The sequence below is a fragment of the Periophthalmus magnuspinnatus genome, chromosome 16 (genome assembly GCF_009829125.3).
Source record: "Periophthalmus magnuspinnatus isolate fPerMag1 chromosome 16, fPerMag1.2.pri, whole genome shotgun sequence".
Lineage (NCBI taxonomy): Eukaryota > Metazoa > Chordata > Actinopteri > Gobiiformes > Gobiidae > Periophthalmus > Periophthalmus magnuspinnatus.
Window position 1 is genome coordinate 10,344,728 of NC_047141.1, and position 23,605 is coordinate 10,368,332.

At 40.0% G+C, this 23,605-nt stretch overlaps 1 protein-coding gene across 1 annotated transcript in view; it reads left to right on the plus strand.

Moving 5' to 3' along the window:
- si:ch211-113g11.6 (uncharacterized protein LOC559008 homolog) overlaps positions 1 to 23,605 on the plus strand; it is a 104,897-nt gene that overhangs the window by 18,140 nt on the left and 63,152 nt on the right. The window contains exon 3 of the mRNA XM_033981010.2: positions 6,786 to 6,848. Coding sequence (XP_033836901.2) covers positions 6,786 to 6,848 — 63 coding nt within the window. The remainder of the gene's footprint in view (positions 1 to 6,785; positions 6,849 to 23,605) is intronic.

A 23,605-nucleotide genomic window follows, 5' to 3' on the forward strand; every position in this document is an offset into this window, starting at 1 on the left:
ATAATTCTGAACTTCGCCTGTGAGGAGATGAAACAGGAGGCACTCAGTGCTCAGAGAGAAGAGCAGTGAGGAAGTTTGAGAAAGTGTTTTGACCTAACATACACTTAAAAAAAAATCTGCATCATGTTTATTAAAATTAAGTTTCAGAGTATTAAAAAAAATGTCCCTCAAGGCCCATCAGCAAAACAGTGTGACAGCATCACTCTGTCACTGCTAATTTCCTCATGGCTATACTGACAGCGACATTGAGAAAATCATAAATGCATCAAACATACTGGATTATTGTAGCTTTTGGTCAAGAAGAAGGAAGTGCTTGGTGTTAATAGTCCTGCTTTAGTGAAGATGGGGTGGAAGAGGAGGACATGTAGCTGATTTTGTAGTTTAAGTTGTGTTTTTTAGTACAGTTTTAAGAAGTGATTGGTTAAATTACTGAAGTTATCAATAGCAGACGTAAGAAGGTAGTTCTTCCTTCCTGCTTCTGTGCCCTTGCACCTCAAATGCTGTGCAAGGTGAATGAAAAATGCACAGTAAAGAGCTTTGGGTGTCATGAATGGTGTTATATAAATCCAATGCACTATTATTATTACAGTATCCATTCAAATACTTGACAAACAGAATGGTCCCGTTCATTGCACCAAAATGACACCTCACTGAATCAATATGGCTACCTTTAGAAATTACATCTGCAGTCTTTTGCAATGGCTTGGCCTGATTAAAACCTAGAAGTGTTTTATTGACCGGAAAACTAGTGCCTGAGTTTCTTTACTGACTAAAGTGCAGATTGCAGTTTCTACAAACAAATGTGCAAACACAAATGGCTTGACCTATCTATGAGTTCCAGCGGGATGGAGCATTGGAATCATTGCTATAGTAATTCACAATCTGAAAGTGAATATTCGATCGTTTGATTGGTTAAAAGTCCTCAAAATGGCACCTGGAACACAAATGTCCACAATGACCATTCTATAGGTGACAATGTTCATTATCCTACCAACTATACCAATCAATCAACGATGTTAACCAATATCTTTAATCTGATAACTTTACTGTTTTTGCATCATTTCCTGATCTTTACAATCTATATAATGTAATCCATCCCCTATTATTAACGCTTTGTAGACCCTAATATCCCGATATCAAACTAATTATTTGTAATGGAAAGAAAAAAACGAATATCATAGTTCGGTGAAAAGTCCATGTTTTTCAGTTGACCTAGTTTGATTTTTAGCCTTACATTTTCTCTGAGGCTCTTGCTAGCACTAATCCTCACTACAGCACTGAATGACAGATTTTTAAAGCTATTCCATCAAGTCATTGTCACTATACAATGACATCTAGTGGCCCAGTGAGTGAGCCCAGGACAGGTGATTGGTCTGACAAAGAAGACTCCATTTTGACTATATCAGGACTGGGGTCGCACATTTATATAAAAACCTGCACTTGCCTGTCAGTTTGAGAAGAAAAAACATCCATCTCATAGACTGTGGGGATGTGATGACACCCACAGTGTTCTGTTACAGCCATTTTATATATTTTGAAATCTGAGTGCACATAGCAACATCATAGCAACCAGAGAGCCAATCGGGAACGACTTTGTTGAAGGTACTCACCTCTTCCCACGCTCAGCAACAAGGCGCACAGCTGTCAATCCAACTTGTGGCAGGAGCTGATCTAGGAGAAAGAAGGCATCTGATTGGTCTGTTATCAAAGCTCATGTCTTGATTTAAGGACAAAATAGTGAAATCAAAACTCAAGGATCATGTAGAGAGTCAATTGGCACCAGTTTCTGACCCATTCATTTTTACCTTAGTATCAATATGAGGTCCAGGTAATCTCAAGTATCAAATAAAATGAAGCACACCCCTAACCCTATGGCAAAATCAATTGAGTGAGCTTGTTTAATCCAATTTTCTTTTGTACCAGACAATAATCAATTTTATTTGCAGTTTACACTATTATCATTAATTGCAAAAAAACATTTATTGGATTTTGTTTCTCAGAATGTGTCTTGCTTTAACAGTGTGCATTGGTTGAAGCTGGGACACAACCATCAGCCGTCCAATTTGTCTGGCAACAAGGCTTTATATCACATAGATTATGCAGAATTATTAATGGAATACTTAATAGAAATGGGTTAAGTGTGGGGCCACTATATATTACTGAATGACATTTTCAAATGTTGATGAGCTAGCTACACAATGCAAGTAGTTTGTGGTGTTGCTTGATTAATCTTATACAACCAGGCTAAATATGCCTTCACATAATTACTATGCTAATATATGCACTTGATGTGTGTTTATCCCCTGATTGGTACTCATACGAAAACACATGTAAGCAGATGTATAGCACGGTGTAGACAGGATTTCATGTTTCAGGCTATTTCTATAGTACTATCTACACTCTGTCAGTGCTGGGGGACATAAAAATGTTTTAAGATTAAAAAAAAGTGTCTTCAGACTTAAAAACCCACTTCAGTATATTTATCTGTTCCTAAACGTGCTCCACAAATTAGCTCACACGTAGCTTATTGCCTCATAACTAAAATGTGTATCACTCCGCTGCGCAGGTGTTTTCTTGAAACTGCTAATTAGGCTTATTTATTTGCTTGTTTCTTGAGAAATGCAAAAGCAGCGGTCAAAATAAGCTAGCTAGTGCAAAATATTAGCTGAAGGTGCATGTGGAAAAACAGAAACAACCAAATGGCTTCACGACATACGTAAAAACAACATAAAAATCTGCACCTAGCAGTAGCATTATTGTGCTAACTATAATATCCAATAGCAAGCAGCCACTTAGAATATAGTGTGTTCAGAGAAGGATCATTTGATCGGTAATACTGGGCAAATGTAACTGATCTAATGTACTACTCTGTGATTTGTGAGACTGAGCTGAGTTTTTAGGCTGTCATCTGAGTTTTAGACCTGTAATTGTGGAGGCCATTGATTTTCACCCAGTGTGCCGGGGAACACTACGGTGCCTTGAGGTAAAGGTTAAGGTTATTCACACAAACATTTAATCGAATAATTTACTGTTTTACTGAGCAACTTGTGAACCAGTTAAGCAAAACCTCACTGGACTGCCAAAAGAAAGAAAAAGAAAGAAAGAAACACAGGGCAAGAAAAATATCTCTAAATGTAAATGTAATTTGGCGGTGTTTCAGTAGGTGGTGTGCCCTGGAATCTTTTTAACAAAAAAAGGTGGAAAACACTGGTATAAGATATATATAGCAGCATAGTGTCAAAAAGTTCAGAGAAAAAGAGTGACTCATGCTGTGATCAAGCAGAATTAAAAGTACAATTGTGTAACACATTAAAACAATCGTTTTTTTGCCACCTACCGCCATATTGGTTTGGCTCTAGTAATTTTTATAAACAAATATAAACTCCAAAGGAAACATGTATTAACTGCCCAAATATCAGAATTAAATCAGTTAATACATTTTGAGCTCGCCTTTCTTAGATTAATAACCTTATGTTTTTGCTACAGTTTGTGAAAAGCTATAGAAAAACAGTTTGAGAATCAATATGGCGCCAACCACCCCGATATCATTTCGCTGCTCACCCAAGTCGCTTCTTCAGTTCTGGTCAGATTGCTGGTGGACACTGCCTTATATTTATCTGAAGAGAGGAGCTAACTACACTGAAACACACCTACCGTTTACAGTTTCTGTTTTTTGGCTAGGTCTATTGAGCTAGTGAGGTACAAATCTTGGCCAAAGGAAAGAAATGGTTGAAGAGGAGAGTTAAAGAGCCATTTTTTGTTAGGAAAGACAATGCATCTTTGAACAGGAATAGGGGCCTGAGACATCATCTATCTCCTGTTTATAACTCCATCCTCAGACCTAAACCTTAAAAAAACAATAGGGCTGGCCAGTATGCTAATTGGTGTGAGCGCACCCATTGGGGAGCTGAATTAGTATGCTAAATGACTCAGACACAGTTCACGCTTAAGGTAGCTCAATAGACATTGCCAACAAACAGAAACTGTAAACAGTAGGTGTGTTACGGCTGAAACTGGAGACAATAGCCGTTTACAGTTTCAGTGTAGTTAGCTCCTCCCTTCAGACAGATATAAGGCAGTGTCCACCAGCGATCTGACCAGAACTGAAGAAGCGGCTTGATGAGCAGCGAAACATCTTACTCCTACAACGTTTTGTCCAGTTAACAGATTTAAATTTCATCTTTTGCTATAGTAGGTGTGTTAATTTGAGTGTAGTTAGCTCCTCCCTTCAGGTAGATACAAGTCAGGATCCATCAGCAGCCTGAAAAGAAGAAGCGGCTCGGATGAGACATAGACAAACAGCGTGAGAATCAATATCTCTCCAACTCCCCCGATATCCATGCAATAACTACTGCTGCTACTCTAACTGCTGCGTGACATTAGTTAGCAGAAATCGATTCAACTTTGGTACCAAAAGGGAACTTGGGTCAACTTGGAAAGATCGAAGTAAGTGCACTGCTGTTAGAATATGTCAGAGAATACTTTAGAGAATGTCTATATCAAAATCTCTCTGGCAGGAAAGCATAGTGAAGAAACGCTTATTCCATAGATAACACATCCATAGCATTTAAAGATTGTATCATAGGATTATGTACTTTCTGTATTTCCTCTATGCTTCAACAAAACAATGCAGTTAGATCCCAAGAGCTAACAGTTTAAGGTTTGAGGCGCTGTAGCTGAGTTTTACCATCTTAAAAACATGAAGACAGAACTAGTTCATTTTAAACGGTTTATAGTCGTCCAAAGGTATCCCTCACTTCATGCATTCCGAGCAATTATTCACGGATCAGAGCGGGGTTTTGCTGCCGCCGTTGTGCTGACAACAACTTCCCGAATCTCGGAAAATAAAACGCTTTATAATTAGATGCAAACAGTACACTGCCGACTTACACAATATATCAACACAGCGGCAAGAAAGATTTTGCTCAAAAACATGGGGGAAAATGTGTGTGGGACCGCTCGAATGTACACAAAAATGTCCAAAATTCTGTGGAGCTTTATAGTTAACACGTTAGATAGGAGTAGGAATGCCTGGAGCTAAGACAATGCTGCTTTCTGACGGTTAATATGAAGCTGCTGATGTGTGATATAGAGAGACCTGCTGGCTATGTTTTGCTGCTGTTGTTGTTCATAACACGATTTAGTATGGCTGTAAACACCGGAGCTGGTGAACGGGGCCATGACAACATTAAAAAAAAAAAAAAAAATCAGGATATGTGAGGAAATGTGGATGTGCCACAGATATAAGCAATGTTCACTCTGCTTGGAACCCGCCGTACAACAAGCACAACTGCTGTAATTTAATATAGAGGGGCAGGTTTTGAAATATGTCATGGGAAATACAAGGTTACAACATATGGAAAAATACAGTCATGTAATACACAGAGTGGCCAAAAAAAAAAAAAAAAGTCGCCACCTGGATTTAACTAAGCAAATAGCTATGAGCCTATAGGTACGAGTCAGGTCTAGGTTCAGCAACAGTCTGTTACCTGAATATACTGAATGACCAGTTTATTCGATCAATGGATTTTTCTTCCCTGATGGCACGGGCATATTCCAAGATGACAATGCCAGGATTCATCGGGCCAAAATGTGAAAGAGTGGTTCAGGAGCATGAGACATCATTTTCACACATGGAGTCCAGACCTTAACCCCATTGAGAATCTTTGGGATGTGCTGAAAAAGGCTTTGTGCAGCGTCAGACTTGACCATCATCAGTGCCTCTTTACAGTTAGCAGTATGATTCTGTGCAAGGCAGTCCAACAAAATATTAGTGTGTGTGAAACTATAATTTTTTTTTTTTGGTGGTGTCTTTTTTTTTGGCCAGGCAGTATAGTATTGAAGTGACAAATGAATGGTGTCTGTACAGGCTAGATTGAAAGAGTTGAATATAATGCACTTTTACAATGGTCATTTTTAAAATTTGTGTCATACATTTTATAAGAATGAACCCTATCATTCATTAAATATACCTTCTCTCTCAAATGTTCTCAATGCTGGTACGTACTACACAGCAAAACCAACAACCAACTGATATTATACTCGCTTATTCATCATTTCGTCAACAGGGAAACAAAAATAAAATCATCTACATTATTAAGAATCTTTTTGTATCTTTTTTTTTTTGTAACAGCACATTTTATTCTATTAATTTTTTTTTACAGACAACCAAAAACAAAAGACGTTGCAGAAATACATAACTTCATCTGGCTATTTCTTGTAACTACCTCAACGCCTTCCAACTGGGTCAAATTTGAATTTTCTCCACATGTCTGGGTCTTTTTCCTCCACCAACTCCTAACACGCAGAAGTCTTAACCAAACCTCGCTCAAGATATGGAGATGGGTCCCACAGCTACTGCTCCTAACAAGTCGGCACATTTTGTTTTCCCGACGCATTTCTACAAAAACAGCCAATGTGCATTGATACAGTGCTAACAAACATTGTTTATTTCACAATCCAGTTACGCTTGGGGCACGTTTAGGTTCAGGAACAGCTATTTTGGTTAAGGTGAGGGTTTTGGGACAAGTTTAGAAACAGGGCCTTGACAACTAGCTACAGCGAGAGCATTATGGGATGGGATGCCAAATGCAGCTGACAAATTGCCAATGGGGACATCAAAGAATCTCATAACCTTAACCACTGGAGAACCGTTTTATACAAACCCTCCCCACTTTGACTGGTTGTGTTTGTGTGTGTTTAGGGCAGCAGCAGTAGGGTCACAGTCTTCACACAAAAACAGAACAGTGTGAAATGACTAAACAATCTCCTCTCTCCTCCCACAGATCCCAGCGGCTTCTGATGAGACCGCCAAGAATACCTGCAGGGCCAAGGCTGCACCACTCGAGGTAGACTCATCACGGACGTCGTCAGACCCCCTCCATCACCATCTCCTCCATCTTGTCCTCCGTCCATGTAATCATGCTGTTTGTCATTATCATTACCCCACATCACAGAGGTGAGCTAGCACGACACACTCCCATTCCACTGGCTAATGTCTGACATAAAACGTTGCACTGAACATAGATCATTTTGTAGTATGTAGGGCTGTTGTCCGCTAAAGAAATTCCTGGTTCCCTAAAGACATGCGCTGTGCATTGATTGCTTTCAAAACTGAATGCATCTCTGGGATCAGTAGGCCTGTCACCATAAATCTGTATCGACATCAATAAATTATAGATGGAATGATCATTTTTAGAGGCCAATATTTATCGTGTGCACCTTTTATAGATTGTCTAATGAAGTGGAGTAAGGGAGTGTGACGTCGCCCATAGCGTTCGGCTCCAGTCAAATGAAGATTGTGAAGGCCAGCCGTTATAGGGGCGAATTTGGAGCAGATTTCCATATATGGAATTTATAGCAACCAAAGAGCCAATCCAGAGTGAGGCTGATGAACGTAATGCCCCTTAGCAACGCTGTCAATCAAACCTGTTGCCAACCTTGGGGAAAGAAGGTGCCTGATCCGTCTGTTATTAATGCTCATATCTTGATTTATGGATGCAGTAGCTAAAGAAAAAATACCAGGATCATGTAGAACAGGTCAATACGAACATTTAAAGATGAAGATGATGAGTCTCACTGCAGCACTTACAGAGAGAGGGACAGTTTTTCAGTGGGAAGTTAATTGGAGCCATCACTTCTTATTTGGAACGTAGCGGCTAGCAGGTTAGCTACATCCATTTATATATATATACAGTCTATGGTACCTTTTCTTTGTACTGGTGGGAATTTTGGGTTATTTTTTTGCAAGTTTGAATTATGAACCTCTATGACTCATTAAAACTAATGACTTAAGTGTTGCATTCTGCTGTGTATGTATTGCGGCTTGTGTTTTTCAATAATATTGCACATTTAGAATACTTTTTGGGGGATAATTCAGCTTTATGGTTTGCTTTCAGTATTATCGTTTCACATCCATTTTAGTAATTTTTTTTCTATCTTAAAAACGTGAAAAAACTGAACTTCATTTTAAACAGTTTGCAGTGGTCCAATGAAGAGCTTTAATTAACTTTCACTGTGATGGTAAACCTAACAACAACTAGCATGCTAACACCACTCTTCCTGATGATTGGGCAATAAAATGCTTTAGAATTAGATGCAGACAGATCATGTGACCTCCAGAGATGCTTATACAATATATATATATATATATATATATATATATATATATATATATATATATATATATATATATATATATATATATATATATATATATATATGCAGTGGTACAAGTGAAATTCTGCTCAGAAAAATGGGAAAAAAACAATATAGAGCCTTAAACGTCTATAAATTGCTATATTTTGGTGAATGTCAAACACCACAAATCCTCCTTTATTGAGGGAACACAGCTGATTGGGGGTGTCAGCTGGATTTACAGACTTGGAATGAAAATGGATTTGTACAGCCATATCTTCAACAACCAGTCTTGTTTTCTTGGAGAAATGTCAAAAAGAGCAAAATGACTAAAAGGCATTGCTCCGTTGCTTGGTGATCGTTATCTAAACTACGACCAAAGCAAAAATCATCCGTGTGTGTATAGTTTCAGACGCTAAATGTGTCCTTCTCTACTGTCAAGTGCTGCAAGGTATGAAAATCAAATCAAAATCACAATTTGAACAGTGGCAATTAGCAAATCACCAGGACTGCAGTTATATAGCAACAAAATTTCCTTTGCAAACAACAAATTATCCTCTTATTACATACATAAACCTGTTAACCCTGTAGTTTAGACCTCTACAATCTGAAATTCATGGGATTCTTGTATTAGTTTAGCAGTCTCTTTTCAAATGTTCATGAATGTGTTTAAAGAATTGTCTGTAAGATTTAGATTTTAAATTGAATCTAAACCTAAAACCAACTGTTCCCCCAGATTTGAGCTTTTACTGATAACAATTCTAATGCTGATATATTCTTGATTACAGAAACATTGGGCATGATGACCAAGTTGTTTATGTTATAATTTGGTGTTTTGGTTGTCAAGGCAATTATTAACTCAGAATGCAGAATGATTCTCTCATTTGGTTTGCCAGTTTTAACACTGAAATCCTGTTGGTTTAAACCTAAAATGCCTCTCTCTGGTCTGAATGGTCACTACTTAAACCCCAACACCTGCAGTCAATCATTATCAGTGCTAGTGCAGCCTCTACAGCTCAAGGAGTGAATTCTGGCGGTTCTGAGCTTCCACATGAGGCCTGTCCATATAATGAAAAACTATGAAAAACTTGCATGTGTCCTCTATCTGTTGTGATTGCAGTACCTTTCCTTTAAAATGTGAACTTAGCCCTTGTGAATCCTATTATTAAATCACAAATCAGATCATAATTAAAATACTAGTAAAAAAAAAAATCACAGTTAGATATTTTCCAAAATTGCTCAGCCCTGCTATCAAAGGGATGTTAGTTCTCGATGAATAAACTTTAAATAACAACAAACTATGCCATTTAGTGCTTGTAGCTTCATTGATATAATAGCTTAGGTTAATGGATTAGATTAGCCTTTTACTGTCTCCTTGTGGAGTTCTTCTTGTTGGGCAAGCAATGTTTTTCTTTTTCCTAAATGAAACTTCTAACTCACCGATGCCCCTTTGCCCTGTCACAAACAGCTCCATTAGAAAGATATTATGACTATAAACCTGCACCTCAGACAGTCTTCCATAAATGCACATACACACACACAAACATACTGAAGTGCATCAATATTCAAATACTCCTCTCTGCTATGCTAATGTATGTGGAGAAGAGAGGAGGACTCCGGTGATATTGCAGCATCAAATCACAGAGCGCACCGATGAGGCACCATGATAAGCACAGTTCCATATTTAATGAGATTCCTGAGAGAGTACTGAAGGCTGACACCCACCAAATGCAATATGGACTCTGAAGGGAGTTTAATAACTTAGAAAAGCTTAACGGAATTATTCTAAGTCTCCTGACACTGACAATGTAATCTGCACATACTCATAACGGGGAGGGGAACAGTATAATACAGCTGTTATTGAATAGAAAACATACAACTATAATGATGGCACTTTAAAGGAACTGTATGTGTAACCTGTGTTGCCAGTACCTTAACCTGCATATAGAGGACATATATAAGTTTTTCTCATTCTCAGTGTATGAACTACAGCTACAGCAGCAGTGATTAAGTGCCCTGTATTTCGCAAGAGTAATTCCTGTGAGCTTTAAGCCGTGTTAGAATGTTGTTACCTCATCAAAAACATACCCAGAGTTATGTTTTATTTCATTCACACATGTTTGAGTAATCCTTTATTATTTGTCTGTCTACATTTCCAAAGCTCAAAATGCTCTGTTCTACCTTGTGATGTCATGAAGTGGTATTTTTCAAGTTAACGCATACCTTTTATACTTCCTGTATTGCCACATGACATCACAAGTTGGAATAGCGTTTTCTGTTTGAAAGAAGAACTAAAATATGCCTAGATATGCGGGATGTCTGTGTTCAACATGTGTGAATGAAACAAAACATCACTCCAGGTTGTTTTTGATGAGGAAACAAAAGACAGTAAAATAGCGTGACATGTGCCTTTTAATGATTGGCTGTGGGTCCTGGGGTTTAGGTAGCGAGGATTCAGATCAGAGAGAGGCATTTTACGTTTAAACCAACTGGATTTCAGCATTACAACTGGCAACACAAACTGGAGACTCATGTAAGGCTTATTCTGCTTTCAGATTGGATAATTGTCTTTAGAACCATCCATCCATCCATCCATTTTCTTCCGCTTATCCGGGGCCGGGTCGCGGGGGCAGCAGTCTAAGCAGGGACTCCCAGACTTCCCTCACCCCGGACACGTCCTCCAGCTCCTCCGGTGGGACCCCAAGGCGTTCCCAGGACAGCCGAGAGACATAGTCCCTCCAGCGTGTCCTGGGTCTTCCCCGGGGCCTCCTCCCGGTGGGACATGCCCAGAACACCTCCCTAGGGAGGCGTCCAGGAGGCATCCTGAGCAGATGCCCGAGCCACCTCAGCTGGTTCCTCTCAACGTGTAGGAGCAGCGGCTCTACTCCGAGCTCCTCCCGTGTGACCGAGCTCCTCACCCTATCCCTAAGGGTGCGCCCGGCCACTCTGCGGAGGAAGCCCATTTCAGCCGCTTGTATCCGCGATCTTGTCCTTTCGGTCATTACCCAGAGCTCATGACCATAGGTGAGGGTAGGAACGTAGATTGACCGGTAAATAGAGAGCTTCGCCTTCCGGCTCAGCTCCTTCTTTACCACAACGGACCGATACAGCGACCGCATCACTGCAGACGCTGCACCGATCCGCCTGTCAATCTCACGCTCCATCCTTCCCTCACTCGTGAACAAGACCCCGAGATACTTGAACTCCTCCACTTGGGGCAGAAACTCACCACCCACCCGGAGAGAGCAAACCACCTTTTTCCGGTCGAGAACCATGGCCTCGGATTTGGAGGAGCTGATTCTCATCCCAGCCGCTTCACACTCGGCTGCAAACCGCCCCAGTGCCTGCTGCAGGTCCTGGCTCGAAGAAGCCATCAGGACAACATCATCTGCAAACAGCAGAGATGAAATCCTGTGGTTCCCAAACCAGGCCCCCTCCGGCCCCTGGCTGCGCCTAGAAATTCTGTCCATAAATATAATGAACAGAACCGGTGACAAAGGGCAGCCCTGGCGGAGTCCAACATGCACTGGGAACAGGTCTGACTTACTGCCGGCAATGCGAACACAGCTCCTGCTCCGGTCATACAGGGACCGGACAGCCCTTAGCAAAGAGCCCCGGACCCCATACTCCCAGAGCACCCCCCAAAGGACACCACGAGGGACACGGTCGAATGCCTTCTCCAGATCCACAAAACACATGTGGACTGGTTGGGCATACTCCCATGAACCCTCGAGGACCCGATGGAGAGTATAGAGCTGGTCCAGTGTTCCACGACCAGGGCGAAAACCACACTGCTCCTCCTGAATCCGAGGTTCGACTATCGGTCGGATTCTCCTCTCCAGCACCCTGGAATAGACCTTACCGGGAAGGCTGAGGAGTGTGATTCCCCTGTAATTGGAACACACCCTCCGGTCCCCCTTCTTATACAGAGGGACCACCACCCCGGTCTGCCATTCCACAGGTACTGTCCCCGACCGCCACGCGATGTTGCAGAGACGTGTCAGCCAAGACAGTCCCACAACATCCAGAGACTTGAGGTACTCAGGACGGATCTCATCCACCCCCGGAGCCTTGCCACCGAGGAGCTTGCCAACCACCTCAGTGACTTCAGCCAGGGTGATGGACGAGTCCGCCCCTGGGTCCCCAGTTTCTGCTTCCTCCTCGGAAGACGTGACAGTGGGATTGAGGAGATCCTCAAAGTATTCCTTCCACCGCCCGACAACATCCCCAGTCGAGGCGGACGAGGCAGAACTAGTCATAGATATCCCAAATGAGTGAGGTATTTATACAAAACTGAAGGGCCCGACAAACTGGACTGTTCTGACCCTCCTGCTGCTTTTAAAAGGAGAGACAAATTTCCCCTGGTGGACATTGGTGAAGCTACAGTCTCTGCAAAGACATTTCACAAATCATTTTCTGTCTTTAGAACCAAAACACCAAATTATAACATAAATAAATGATCCATCATGTCCAATGTTTTTGTATTTAAGAATAAATCAGCATTACAGTTGTTATCAGTGAAAGCTATGTTTGATTTGAACATGTTTATCTCGCACACAGTTAGGTCACGTTTAAGAAATTTTAAATCTAAATCTTATACACAGTTGATTTAAAGGAGACATATTGTGATAAATCAACTTTTAATCATAATAAGTCCATAGTATACACATTCACTATTAGGCATTTTGGTCATTTTGGCGCTTCTATATAGGTAATCATCTTTAATACTAGCTTCTATTGTTTTTATTTTATCGCAAATCATGCCACAAGTCTTAAAGCTCCACGATAAAGTATGTCAAGATCAAAGACATTCAGAAGTTGCATTTATTTGAAGATGTATTGTGTAATTTTTCTGGTAGAGGGTACGTCTCCATGGAGATGCCTTAAACATATGTATCCATATCCAAATGATGTCATGAAACAGCACAGGAAATGTTGTCTTTTGTCTGTCTGTGCTGTTGACATAAGTTTCTTTTCAATGTTGCACCGAAATAAAATTCCACCAAACGTTTGTTGTTTGCGTGGTTCTGATACCGGAATAACATCTCCATGGAGACGAGCAGACGGCAGACCGGAAAAGTTACATCGTCCATCTTTAACAACATCACCATTGTCCAGCGGTCGTGTAAAGAGCTAGTTTGTCAAGCTGAATTAGTTTAGCTCATAAAAATATGCTTTATCTTTAATTTTCAGATTTAATTTCCTATTTAAACCTTGACAAAGTGCTTCTGGACCAATAACTGATACCACACTATCAGAGCCCTGCCAGACAGAACCAACAGGGTTTAGTGGATTGCGGTATATTTATTTGCTTGGTTTTTCAAATTGATATTCAGAGAGGCAGAGTACAGCTGTATCCGAGCCGGCTCTGGGGACGACACAGGCTGGTCCACCGTTCTAATTACTCCAATGTTTTTCTTCAAACAATTACACTCGTCTCTATGGATTTAGCTTGGATTTCTGCCCTGCGATATAATATTTGTTTGCGAGATCCTTTTTTGTGGGAAATAGTATCTGGCTGTTGTTGTTTTTGTCCTCAGTATTTCCATTCATGGCACAGCACTGGGGTTGTTTGGTTGAAATGCCAAAGCTTTATTGGAAAACAACACCTTTATAAATCACTGTAGTAATAACATTGTTTCCCCAGTAATATTTAATACAGAACGGTGCCTGCTACAATAAATGGTGTTATATAATGCTGAAATATAGCTTGTTCTAGAGTCACTAATAGAATTGGTGAGGTTTAACAGTTGTGAAGTTGCATTTTCAATATTTCATGGCAAAGTACGATGTAATTAACAGGGACGTCATCACATTCTAGTGTCTGAAAACCACCGTTTGATAGATAAGACCCAAATAGAAGTTTTAAAGGCATGCAAAATTTGAATGTGAAATATATCGCCTGAGACAGTTTTTTCTAAAATTGCGGTGCGCCAGATTGTTTTGGTGGTATGTGACCTACTTTGCAGGTTTTGAAGTCGATTTCTTCCACATTTGTTCTTTGCCTTAGTAACAAGTCTTACTTGTTTTGAAGTAGAGCAGCGATGGTGTAGTTTTATTTTAGACCTAGTTTTGATCAGGTGGTACTCTGAAGGCAGAGTTATGCTTGTTTGGGCCTGGTTTGACCCAATTTTTCATATGTAGACTTGTTTAGTGCTGTTCTAGCCCTGATTTACCCCTGGTTTACTTCCAGGTTAAGTCCCAGTTTAATCCCAGTTTCAATGTAGTGTGAACGCACCATAAATATTTTCTTGGGTGAAATCACTAGTCTAAGAAATGAGAACCACAAAAAAGCCATTCTGATAGAAAGAGCAGGAAGCTTGTAGTGTTTCCAAAAAGGGCTACAAAGTCATACAGCAATCCATTCATATTTGTACAGTACTTATCCCAAAAAAATACAGACCCATGTTAGCACTTTGCATTGATGGATTGCTAAATATGATTTGATTATGGTTACCAGGATAATCCCAGAAAATATAGAGGTATTTGTTTTTGCTATTATCACCCGAACCCATTACTTACTACAAACCACTTAAAAATTGGGACCAACATGGAACATAACCTGTACTAAACCAAGAATAAATCAGGAATATACCAGGACCAAACCAAGTCTACATCAGGACTAAACTGGTCTCAAACCAGTACCAAAGTGTAAACGCCTTGGGATCCTCCTGGAAGAGCTGGAGGAAGTGTGTGTGGAAAGGGAAGTTTGGGCTTCCCTGCTCAGGCTGCAACCTCCACAACCCGACCAAATGCATGTTATAATACTGCTTTTAAAAAACATCGTGTTATGTTTCATTCACATGTTTGAGTAATCCTGGTTTATTAGTCTGTCTACATCTCCAAAGCTCAAAATGCTCTGGTCCACCTTGTGATGCCATGAAGCTGTAGTTTTCAAGTTTTTACCTTTTACCTTTATTTCAGTAGAGATTGGCGATTCCATGTTTGACCTTATGTAGTGGGACATTTGTTGTACTACCCGGTGACATCACAAGGGGGAACAGAGTGTTTTCTGTGTGAGAGAATAACTCAAATAGATGAATAAATATGCAGGGTTTATGTGTTAAACGTGTAAATGAATCAAAACACTCGGTATGTTCTTGATGAGGAAACATTATAACACAGATCAGAAAATAGTTCAATATAGGCTCTAAAATAGGCATTGTTCCCATAGATTTTTTTTCCCCTCTGGAGCGATGTTCTACCAGATGCTGAACCAAAGTTTTAACAACAACACCCAGACACAGGAAGAACATGCAAACTTTGAACAAAAAGCCCCACATCGTCTGGGAATTGTATGTTTTTTCCGTGGAACATGAATTCAACTAATGGATCTTGCATTGTAATCCAGCTCCGCCATCTCTCAGCCTGACACCGGAGCAGCAGAAGCCAGGGATGGTGTTTTTCTCACTGGAATGTGTGGGCAGTTTCACACAGTATGACAATGAAAATAATGGTCTGAGCAGTGTGCACAATTGTACTGCCTAGAGTCCTGCTTCCCTGTAAAATATTAATATGCAACACCCAAGAGAACGCACAATAGAAGCACACTGCACTTGTAATGTGTTTGGAGATGATTATGAACATGGCCCCAGTTCAAAAGTGCACAATAGAAAACACAGCTATGATTTATTCTATATGTTTATTGTACCAAAGTAAGTAGAATAAGATCGTTTCTATTAGGGCTGAATGAGTTGGAGAAAATTTCTAATTGTGTGTTGTTGTTTTTTCTGATGAGCAGTGCAATTGTGACTAGATTTGTGATTTATGTTTTAATAATAGGATTCTCAAAGTTCACATTTTAAACACAACCAGAAGAACTGACAAAAAAAAACCTGAAATATGAACTGGCAAACTAATACAAGAATCACATCTCAGAAGATGTTTGAACAGATCTAAACCTCATAGTTGATTGTGGCTACATAACTGGGACCCTCTGCAGTTTTTGAAACTTTTTTGTTTATTGAGCTCAGTTTTTCACATTATATCGTGGGATTTCAGCCAAATTAAAAAATGCAGCTTGAGGAGTTCAAAGGGCAGAAGTTGTTGGATTGTGTGAAATGAGCTGTTTGTTTTCTTGTATCCATGGATACCGTGCAAGAACAGACGTCTGAGATGCTACAGATTTTTTACATTAAATGTGGCAGAATACACAGAGGGAATAGCCAAAGAATCAAAACAAATGAGTAAGCACAAGAATCGTTTGATGTGACCCCAACTGACTTTTGTTTTGTTTTTTTAGTGCATCCCTTAGATTATTTGTCATGTCCACAGCCAAAGTTGTTCTACAGTTCTGATTTTTAATCAACATCAAAGACTGCAGTGACCAGACAATTGATCAGTCTGGACAGAATGCTACGCTGGAGCTGCTCGGGAGACTTACTTAATTTCACTGAAGCTGACCAACTGGTCAAGCGTCCTGGCCACAGCAGTTAAGCTGATCAGAGACTCTTGATTGGACTTCATATTACCTTTATCTCTTCTTGTACTGAATTGTAGTGGTTGGATGTGGCTGTAACACAATTTCATTTTTATGTAGCATAAAAATGACAAACTAATTTAATCTTCAAAAGACTCCTACAGATGCAGCAGCGTCCCGAGAGTAGAATGAGACCGAAAACAATTTGGCCAAAAAATGATTTAGGCTGTAATGCTATATGTGTGTGAGACTTAATCCTGTCGAAGGCAGCAGTGATGTTGTATAGTGTGGTACCTCAATCACAGATCATGTTGCCATTTTGTAATCATCACAAAAAGTTAACAACAACTAGCATGCTAACCATACACCTCCTGATTATTGAATAATAAAACGCTTAATAATTAGATGCAGACAGCACACAGCAGAAGTATTTTGACCCCAAGAGCTGCTTATACAATATATCTGTACTGGGGCAGGACAAACCTTGTTTAAATACATGGTTAGAGAGTCTTCTGTGCATAAAAGTAGCAATAAGACAGTACCACACAAACTTAAATATATACAACCGATACTTTGCAGTGACATCACGCTGGGGGTGTTCTGCATTTATGCCTATGGCGGTATGTTTATCAGTTACCATGGTGACACAATGCAAAGATAAGCAAACACACCGAAAAGAAGTTTTAAGAGTCTGAAAACTCAAGAAAAAATACAAAATGGATTTAAAGGTAGTATATTACACAAAACACCTGGACTTGTGTTTTGTTTCAGTCACACATGTTTGAGTGATCCTGCATTATTAGTCTGTCTACATCTCCAATGCTCAAAATGCTCTGTTCCACCTTGTGATGTCATGAAGCGGTAGTTTTCAAGTTAACAGCTCCTTTTACCTTTTGTTCTGTAGTGATCAGCAATTCCAGGTCTGAAATCATCCAAATGACTCTAGTGAAGGTGCATGGAGTTAACAACACAGTGGAGCACTTCCTGTATTACCACATGACATCATAAGGTGGAAGGTGTCTTCTGTTTTAGAGAAGAACTCAGCCTAAATATGCAGGATTTGTGTGTTATGTGTGTGTGAATGACACAAAACACAACTCCGGCTATGTTTGTGATGAGAAAACAACATTATAACACAGATCAGAAATAGCGTAATATTAAACAACACATTTTCAGGATCCTGGTTGGTGTTTGATTTTAGGTGGGTGGCTAATGGTAGCTAAGCGTGTGACTGTAATGTTATTTGTTATTTAACTGTATAAATTAGCTGACCTGCTGTAGTTTTATCTAAGTCCGTTCTTTATGGCCAGATTGTGTTTAAATAAAAGTTTGACTTGAGTAAAAGAGCTTCAGACAGAGCAGAACTTACAGTTAGCATCAACCCCCCAGGGAATGTTGATGATATCAGCTGCAAAGGGCAAGAATTCGTCACTGTAGTTCAACCCAGCGTGCAAAACCGTCTTCATTCACTATATTTTGCTCTTCCTTTATCAGCCACCCAGTCGTTTAAAACACAATGCCGTGTTTGTACTGCAGTCTGGCACGGGACCTGTATTGACAATAGTATCTCCTCCACAGTTCAGTATATTCCTGTATTCTTTGCTTTGTAATGGTTGAGGTAATCCCTTGTTTACCGCGGTGCCCCGTAACTGTAGGCCATACAAACACAGCCAGTTCTTGACTACCATGCTCTTCCCCGACAACCAACCTCCACAGCGGCTGGCTCAGGCAGATGGTGCAGAATGAGAAAGCCCTGACGGAGGCACTAAATCTTCCCCCATAAAGACACTGGCACGGGGGGGGGAGAGTGAAGGACGAGGGGCTGAATCGGCCTTTTGCACAAACACATCCACTCATAGACAGGATAAGATCGACGCTAAAACAAGATGCGCAAATGAGGTCATAGCCTAAGTGAGTTCGGTGCATTAGCATTATTTAAGACGAGGGACAAACCCGAGTGCGCTGACTGATAAGAGTATTGTGGTTCAGTGGGAAAACAAGAATGAATGGCACGGTATGATGCTATCAATATTAACATTTTATGCTTTTTTTGTGCTATTTGGTATTAAAGCGGGATTAAACACATAAACTCAGTCCACAGCCACATTTCAAATAGAACTGCTAAACTGGGCAGTACCTGGAGGACTAAAGAAGAAAGTGAGAGGGGTTAGGGATGGAGTCTAGGGATATGAGGAACACCACACTTCAAACTGCCAGGTATTCGTAATCAGAGACATTTGGCTGTAATCAGGGCAGTCATGTGTGATGTCACATAGTACTTGAAATTGCAGTGTCCATTGAAGGCAGCACAAACTTTAGATCTATACGGTTTTGACCAGAGAGCTGCAAATGTATGCAGTAAAGTTGCCAAAAAAGGACTAGGGACTGTATAAAGACATATACTGTACAAAGTTTAGTAGCATAAACGTGGATAAAGTGTTTAGTTCCACTTTAAACTATAACATAAGTAGATTATCATTTTACATTTTGCTCATTGTAAACGTAAGTATTGATCTAACGGTAATAAGTAATAGAAACAGGTCCGTTGACTTCCTGTTCAAAGCTACAGAACTTGTATCACTTGAAGTCTTGGATGTCTGCGGAGATAGAGTGTAGGTGAAATGTTCGGAGTCCTAAAGCCTCAATGCAGGACAATACAGGATTAGTCTGTCTTCAGCTTTTCTGCTTTTCTGAAATTCTGCTGCTGTGATTGTCCCAAGTAAGGATGATTGTCCCAACTAAGGATGGCTGTTTGAGGCATTCCAAACCCTTCTGCTTTCAAACAGAAGGTTGGAGGGATTGACTGCTCAGGCAAAGGGAACACCATTACAACATGCTATGATTAAAAGTTGATTTTGCATAATATGTCTCCTTTAATATCACATTCAACACTTTTTGCAATTGTGCGGTGAGGCTCATAGTATGGTATGAATACGACATTTCAGAGTTTCATTTCATCCAGTCATGTTGAAATATGTCAAGACCCAAGTTACAGTAATATTATGTTAGTATTATGACATCATCTTAGGGCTATAAATATCTCAGAAATGATAAAGACCAAGGCTTTCATACAAATGACCAAATAAACCGCTGTAGTTTGATATATTTTTAGAACCAGCCACTAAAATATATTGTATTATTTCATTCCACATAAGTGTCTAGCTTTCCTGGACTTGAGCCAATCTACACAGTATATATAATTTATTACTTCCACGCTTGTAAAAAAAAATCAGCTGCAGCAACAGGCAGCCAACATGTTCTAGTGATCGATAAAGTCCAATCAATGAGGAAGAAAAATGTCTGGGTGCTAGGTTGTGCTATCGCTAAGTGTCTAGAGTCAGCATAAGAAATACACAAACTACATCTATCAATTTTCATCCATTTGTGCTATTCAAAGCATTTTTAAAACGTACCATCAAACACATGCTTGAAGAGGTTTTAGATGTCATCCGTGCTTGTTTGAGTTTTTTAACGATCTCTCCTAGGCCCTATTTGAACCCTTCTTACGGTTAGTTGTAAGATTCTGTGCAAGTCTATACTCCCACGCAATAATTCTCCATAAATATACAAAAACATTACACTATAACTTCACAAACTTGATACGATGCGCAGTAGTTTCATTAACAGGATGCGCGCTGGATTGTGTTGTCATAGTGCTCTTAAGGGGGGGTGACTTAACATGGAGAGCAAAAGGTGGGGAGGCTCAGAACGTCCAAAAATTAAACAGAACTTATAAAACATGTTAATACGTTGTTTTCTGCAAATATGACATTTTCAAAACAGTAAAAGGTAACATGGTGATCTAAATATGTTACGTGTTAGCAGTTAATACCGTCCTTACAAGTAAAATACTCCTTTAATAATAATAGTACTGACCAAATACTACTACATGCAGTTCACAAGTACAACAAGTTATAATTTACCAGAACAATCTAAATATTGTTCTATCATTGTTGGCCTGCTTGGTAGCTTGAGATGATTGTGTCTTTAGATACACCGCTACTACCCACAACTCACCCACTCTCCTCCCTCAGTCCTCCTACATGGACTTACATAAGAACCATACAAGCCTCATGGGACTGCTCATGTACATCTAGGCTCCTGTCCAATACTGTTTATGGTGCACCGGTCCATATGGCACGCTTTATTATAACAGCCCTGAGTTTGATGTAGGTCTTGATTCCCCTGTGAATAATAAACTCTATCTTGGTCTCCAGCGTTGATAATGGAAAAGTAGATCAGGTAGGGCATTGGGATGAAATCTAGGCAGGGCTGCACTATGTCACTTTTCTGGTGGAGAGTTGTCTCCATGGAGATGTTTTTGCTTTCCCTTGAATGCAACAGTATGGCATTACACTTTTTTTTTTTGTTGCATTTATTCACTTTAATGTGTTTTGACTCCATGGAGAAAGCTATAACGCTATACTGTGGAACATCCCAGGCTGAGCACAAACATCACCGTGGAGATGTGGTGGACTCACTACCAGAAAAGTTACACAACTGCACCTTTAAGTAAAACTGTGAGAACACCACTGTACATAATTTGGCTGTTTTTAAGGTGCAGATGATACATTCACATTCATAGACTATTCACCATAGTTAACATAATTATATTTATGTTACTGTTACCTAGCAACTATAATGTTAACAAGGCCAAAACCTGTCTAATCTACACAACACAACTGTCAGAAACTGATATCCCTTGCTCCGTGGTTGCCATGGTTGTGGTTGGTTGGTGCTATTGAGCCACTGAGTATTTTAACTTCTTCAATTTTGATCTTAAATCCATCTTAAATTTGTGATTTTGACCAACTAAGAAGTGGAGTGTAGCTCTGAAATGCTCCAGACTTTTTGAAACAGTGCAACAGACTTTCTATAACAAATATGGCAGACGATGTTCCACAGGGAATGGCCAAAACAACAGAGCGGAGTGCGGCTCAGGAGGGATCTTTCTGTTGTGTTTTCAGAGTTCACCTGTCTCCCCTTAGACACTGCTCTGATGCCCAGGCTTCAGGACAAACAGGAGGGATACTTTTGTTCTGAGGGCTGTTACTCCCCTCAGACTGCCCTGACACCGGATCTAATGACTCTACCTGTTGCGCTGCACTGAGACTTTTGTTTTTTTGTTATTATTGTATTTCACAGCCCCTCGCTGAATAATCTGATGGATAAATTGACCTTGTATTTTGGATGGAACTTGATTCCTTTGTAGAATGTGGCGCTGCTTGCTGTAATTTTCAACTTTTTTTTTGCAAACTTTCTTCCCAAACTAACACTTGACTGATGAAAACCTATGACAAATATGTAGCACAGATGCTGTCCCTCAGAAAAATAGTTAACATTTGTAGTTGTAACTGCCATAACTTAACCCTAACCATACTGTAACTGAATGTCATCTGAGTCACGTGCGAGTGTGTCCTGTCACTCACTCTAATGATTCACTGATGCGTAGTACGGTGATGCAGTGCAGGTCTTATAATCTCTCCACGTCTCCGCTGCCAGAATGCTCAGAACATGGCCGCATTCCAGTCCTCCTTTTCCCAATCCTCTCATTCATAATCTGCATTGTTTGTCCCTCTCTTCTGTCTGCATCCTCCTTTTGTCCTTCGCTTTGGCTTTCATTTTTTTTTTTTTCATACATCACCGCAACCGCATATCTTTAACCTATCTACTCTCTCCTCCTCTTTCTCCTCCCTCTCTCCTCCTCGCCTCCTTCTCTCTTCCTCCTCTCACCTCTCTTTTTGTATTCTTGTCATCTCTCTGCTTCCTCTCTCCTCCTCCTCGCCTCCCTCGCTACTCCCTCTCCTCCTCCTCCTATCCGCTCTCTCCTCCCTCTCACCTTCTCCTCTCCTCCCTCTCTCCTGCCATTGTATGCGTTTACTTGTGGTGTTTTCGTCTGCTTTGTGCACATTATAGGAGTTTGCGTGGGGCTTCTGCATTTGTCAATCAAAAAAAAGTTGTCTAAATAAGCTGCAGGTATTTAAAGTTTATAAAAAGTAATGCAGATATATTTGCTTATCTATCCAGGGCTCCAAAGCATCCTGGCAAAGTAGAGGCACGTTCCCATTGGACAGTTCGGGCCGGGTCAGTATGACGCGCAACACTGCTGTCTATAGGTTGTGTTCACGTGTTAGAATTCAAGATGGAGGAAAGAGGAACACAAAAAATATATATTATAATTGAAAAAAATCTATTAAAAAAATACTGAAACATATTGCATTGAAATACACTCCAAATACCTCAATTAAATGTGGTTGTAAGACACATTTACACTAATTACTTGTGTCCAAAAATTCAAAATAGCTTCACTTTGTGTGGATGGATTTTGTACTATGCCTCTAATATATGTATGAAATATATAGCGATTCACAAATGCTAAACTTTGGCTATTTCAGCTTTAAATTAAATATCACTTTATAGAGTCTTATGACATAACGTGAACACAACCTATTGTATTGGTAGATTCAGGTTCAAACTTCAGTCAATTGGGTTACAGAAGACCACATCATTTCAAATTACTGACTAGTTTTAAAACAAATGTAAAAACGACTTAATATGTTAGTAAAGGAGCAGCTCTGCTATTATACCTTTATGCACAGTGCAGGCTGGGACATAGTTTTGAACATAATTTTCAGTATTTCAAAAAAGCTGATCAAACATTTCCACATAATTCCACTTGCTAGGGTTGCCTGGGTTTCTAATTGTACTTGTGCAAGTAGCGAAACCACTTGACATCCATTTTGATTTTACCATAAGACATAGCTAGTTATTCGTTCATCCATTTTTATTCATTTTACTTCCATGACCCATCCCATATTTTCATGTGCATTGTCGTTATTTGGATGTATTTTGAAAAGCCAGTTCTGCCTCATTTGTCCTCACTGTCTAACTAATGCCTCCTCTGTTTTCCTCCACCATCTTTTCACTTTGTTACTCTTGCTCTCTTCTCTTTGTCATCATTTCTGATAGCTCTTGCCTTCTTCTGCTTTCGTCCACTCTGTCCGACAGAGTTCCTAACGCCTGCTGTTGTCGTAACGGTGCGGATAGGAC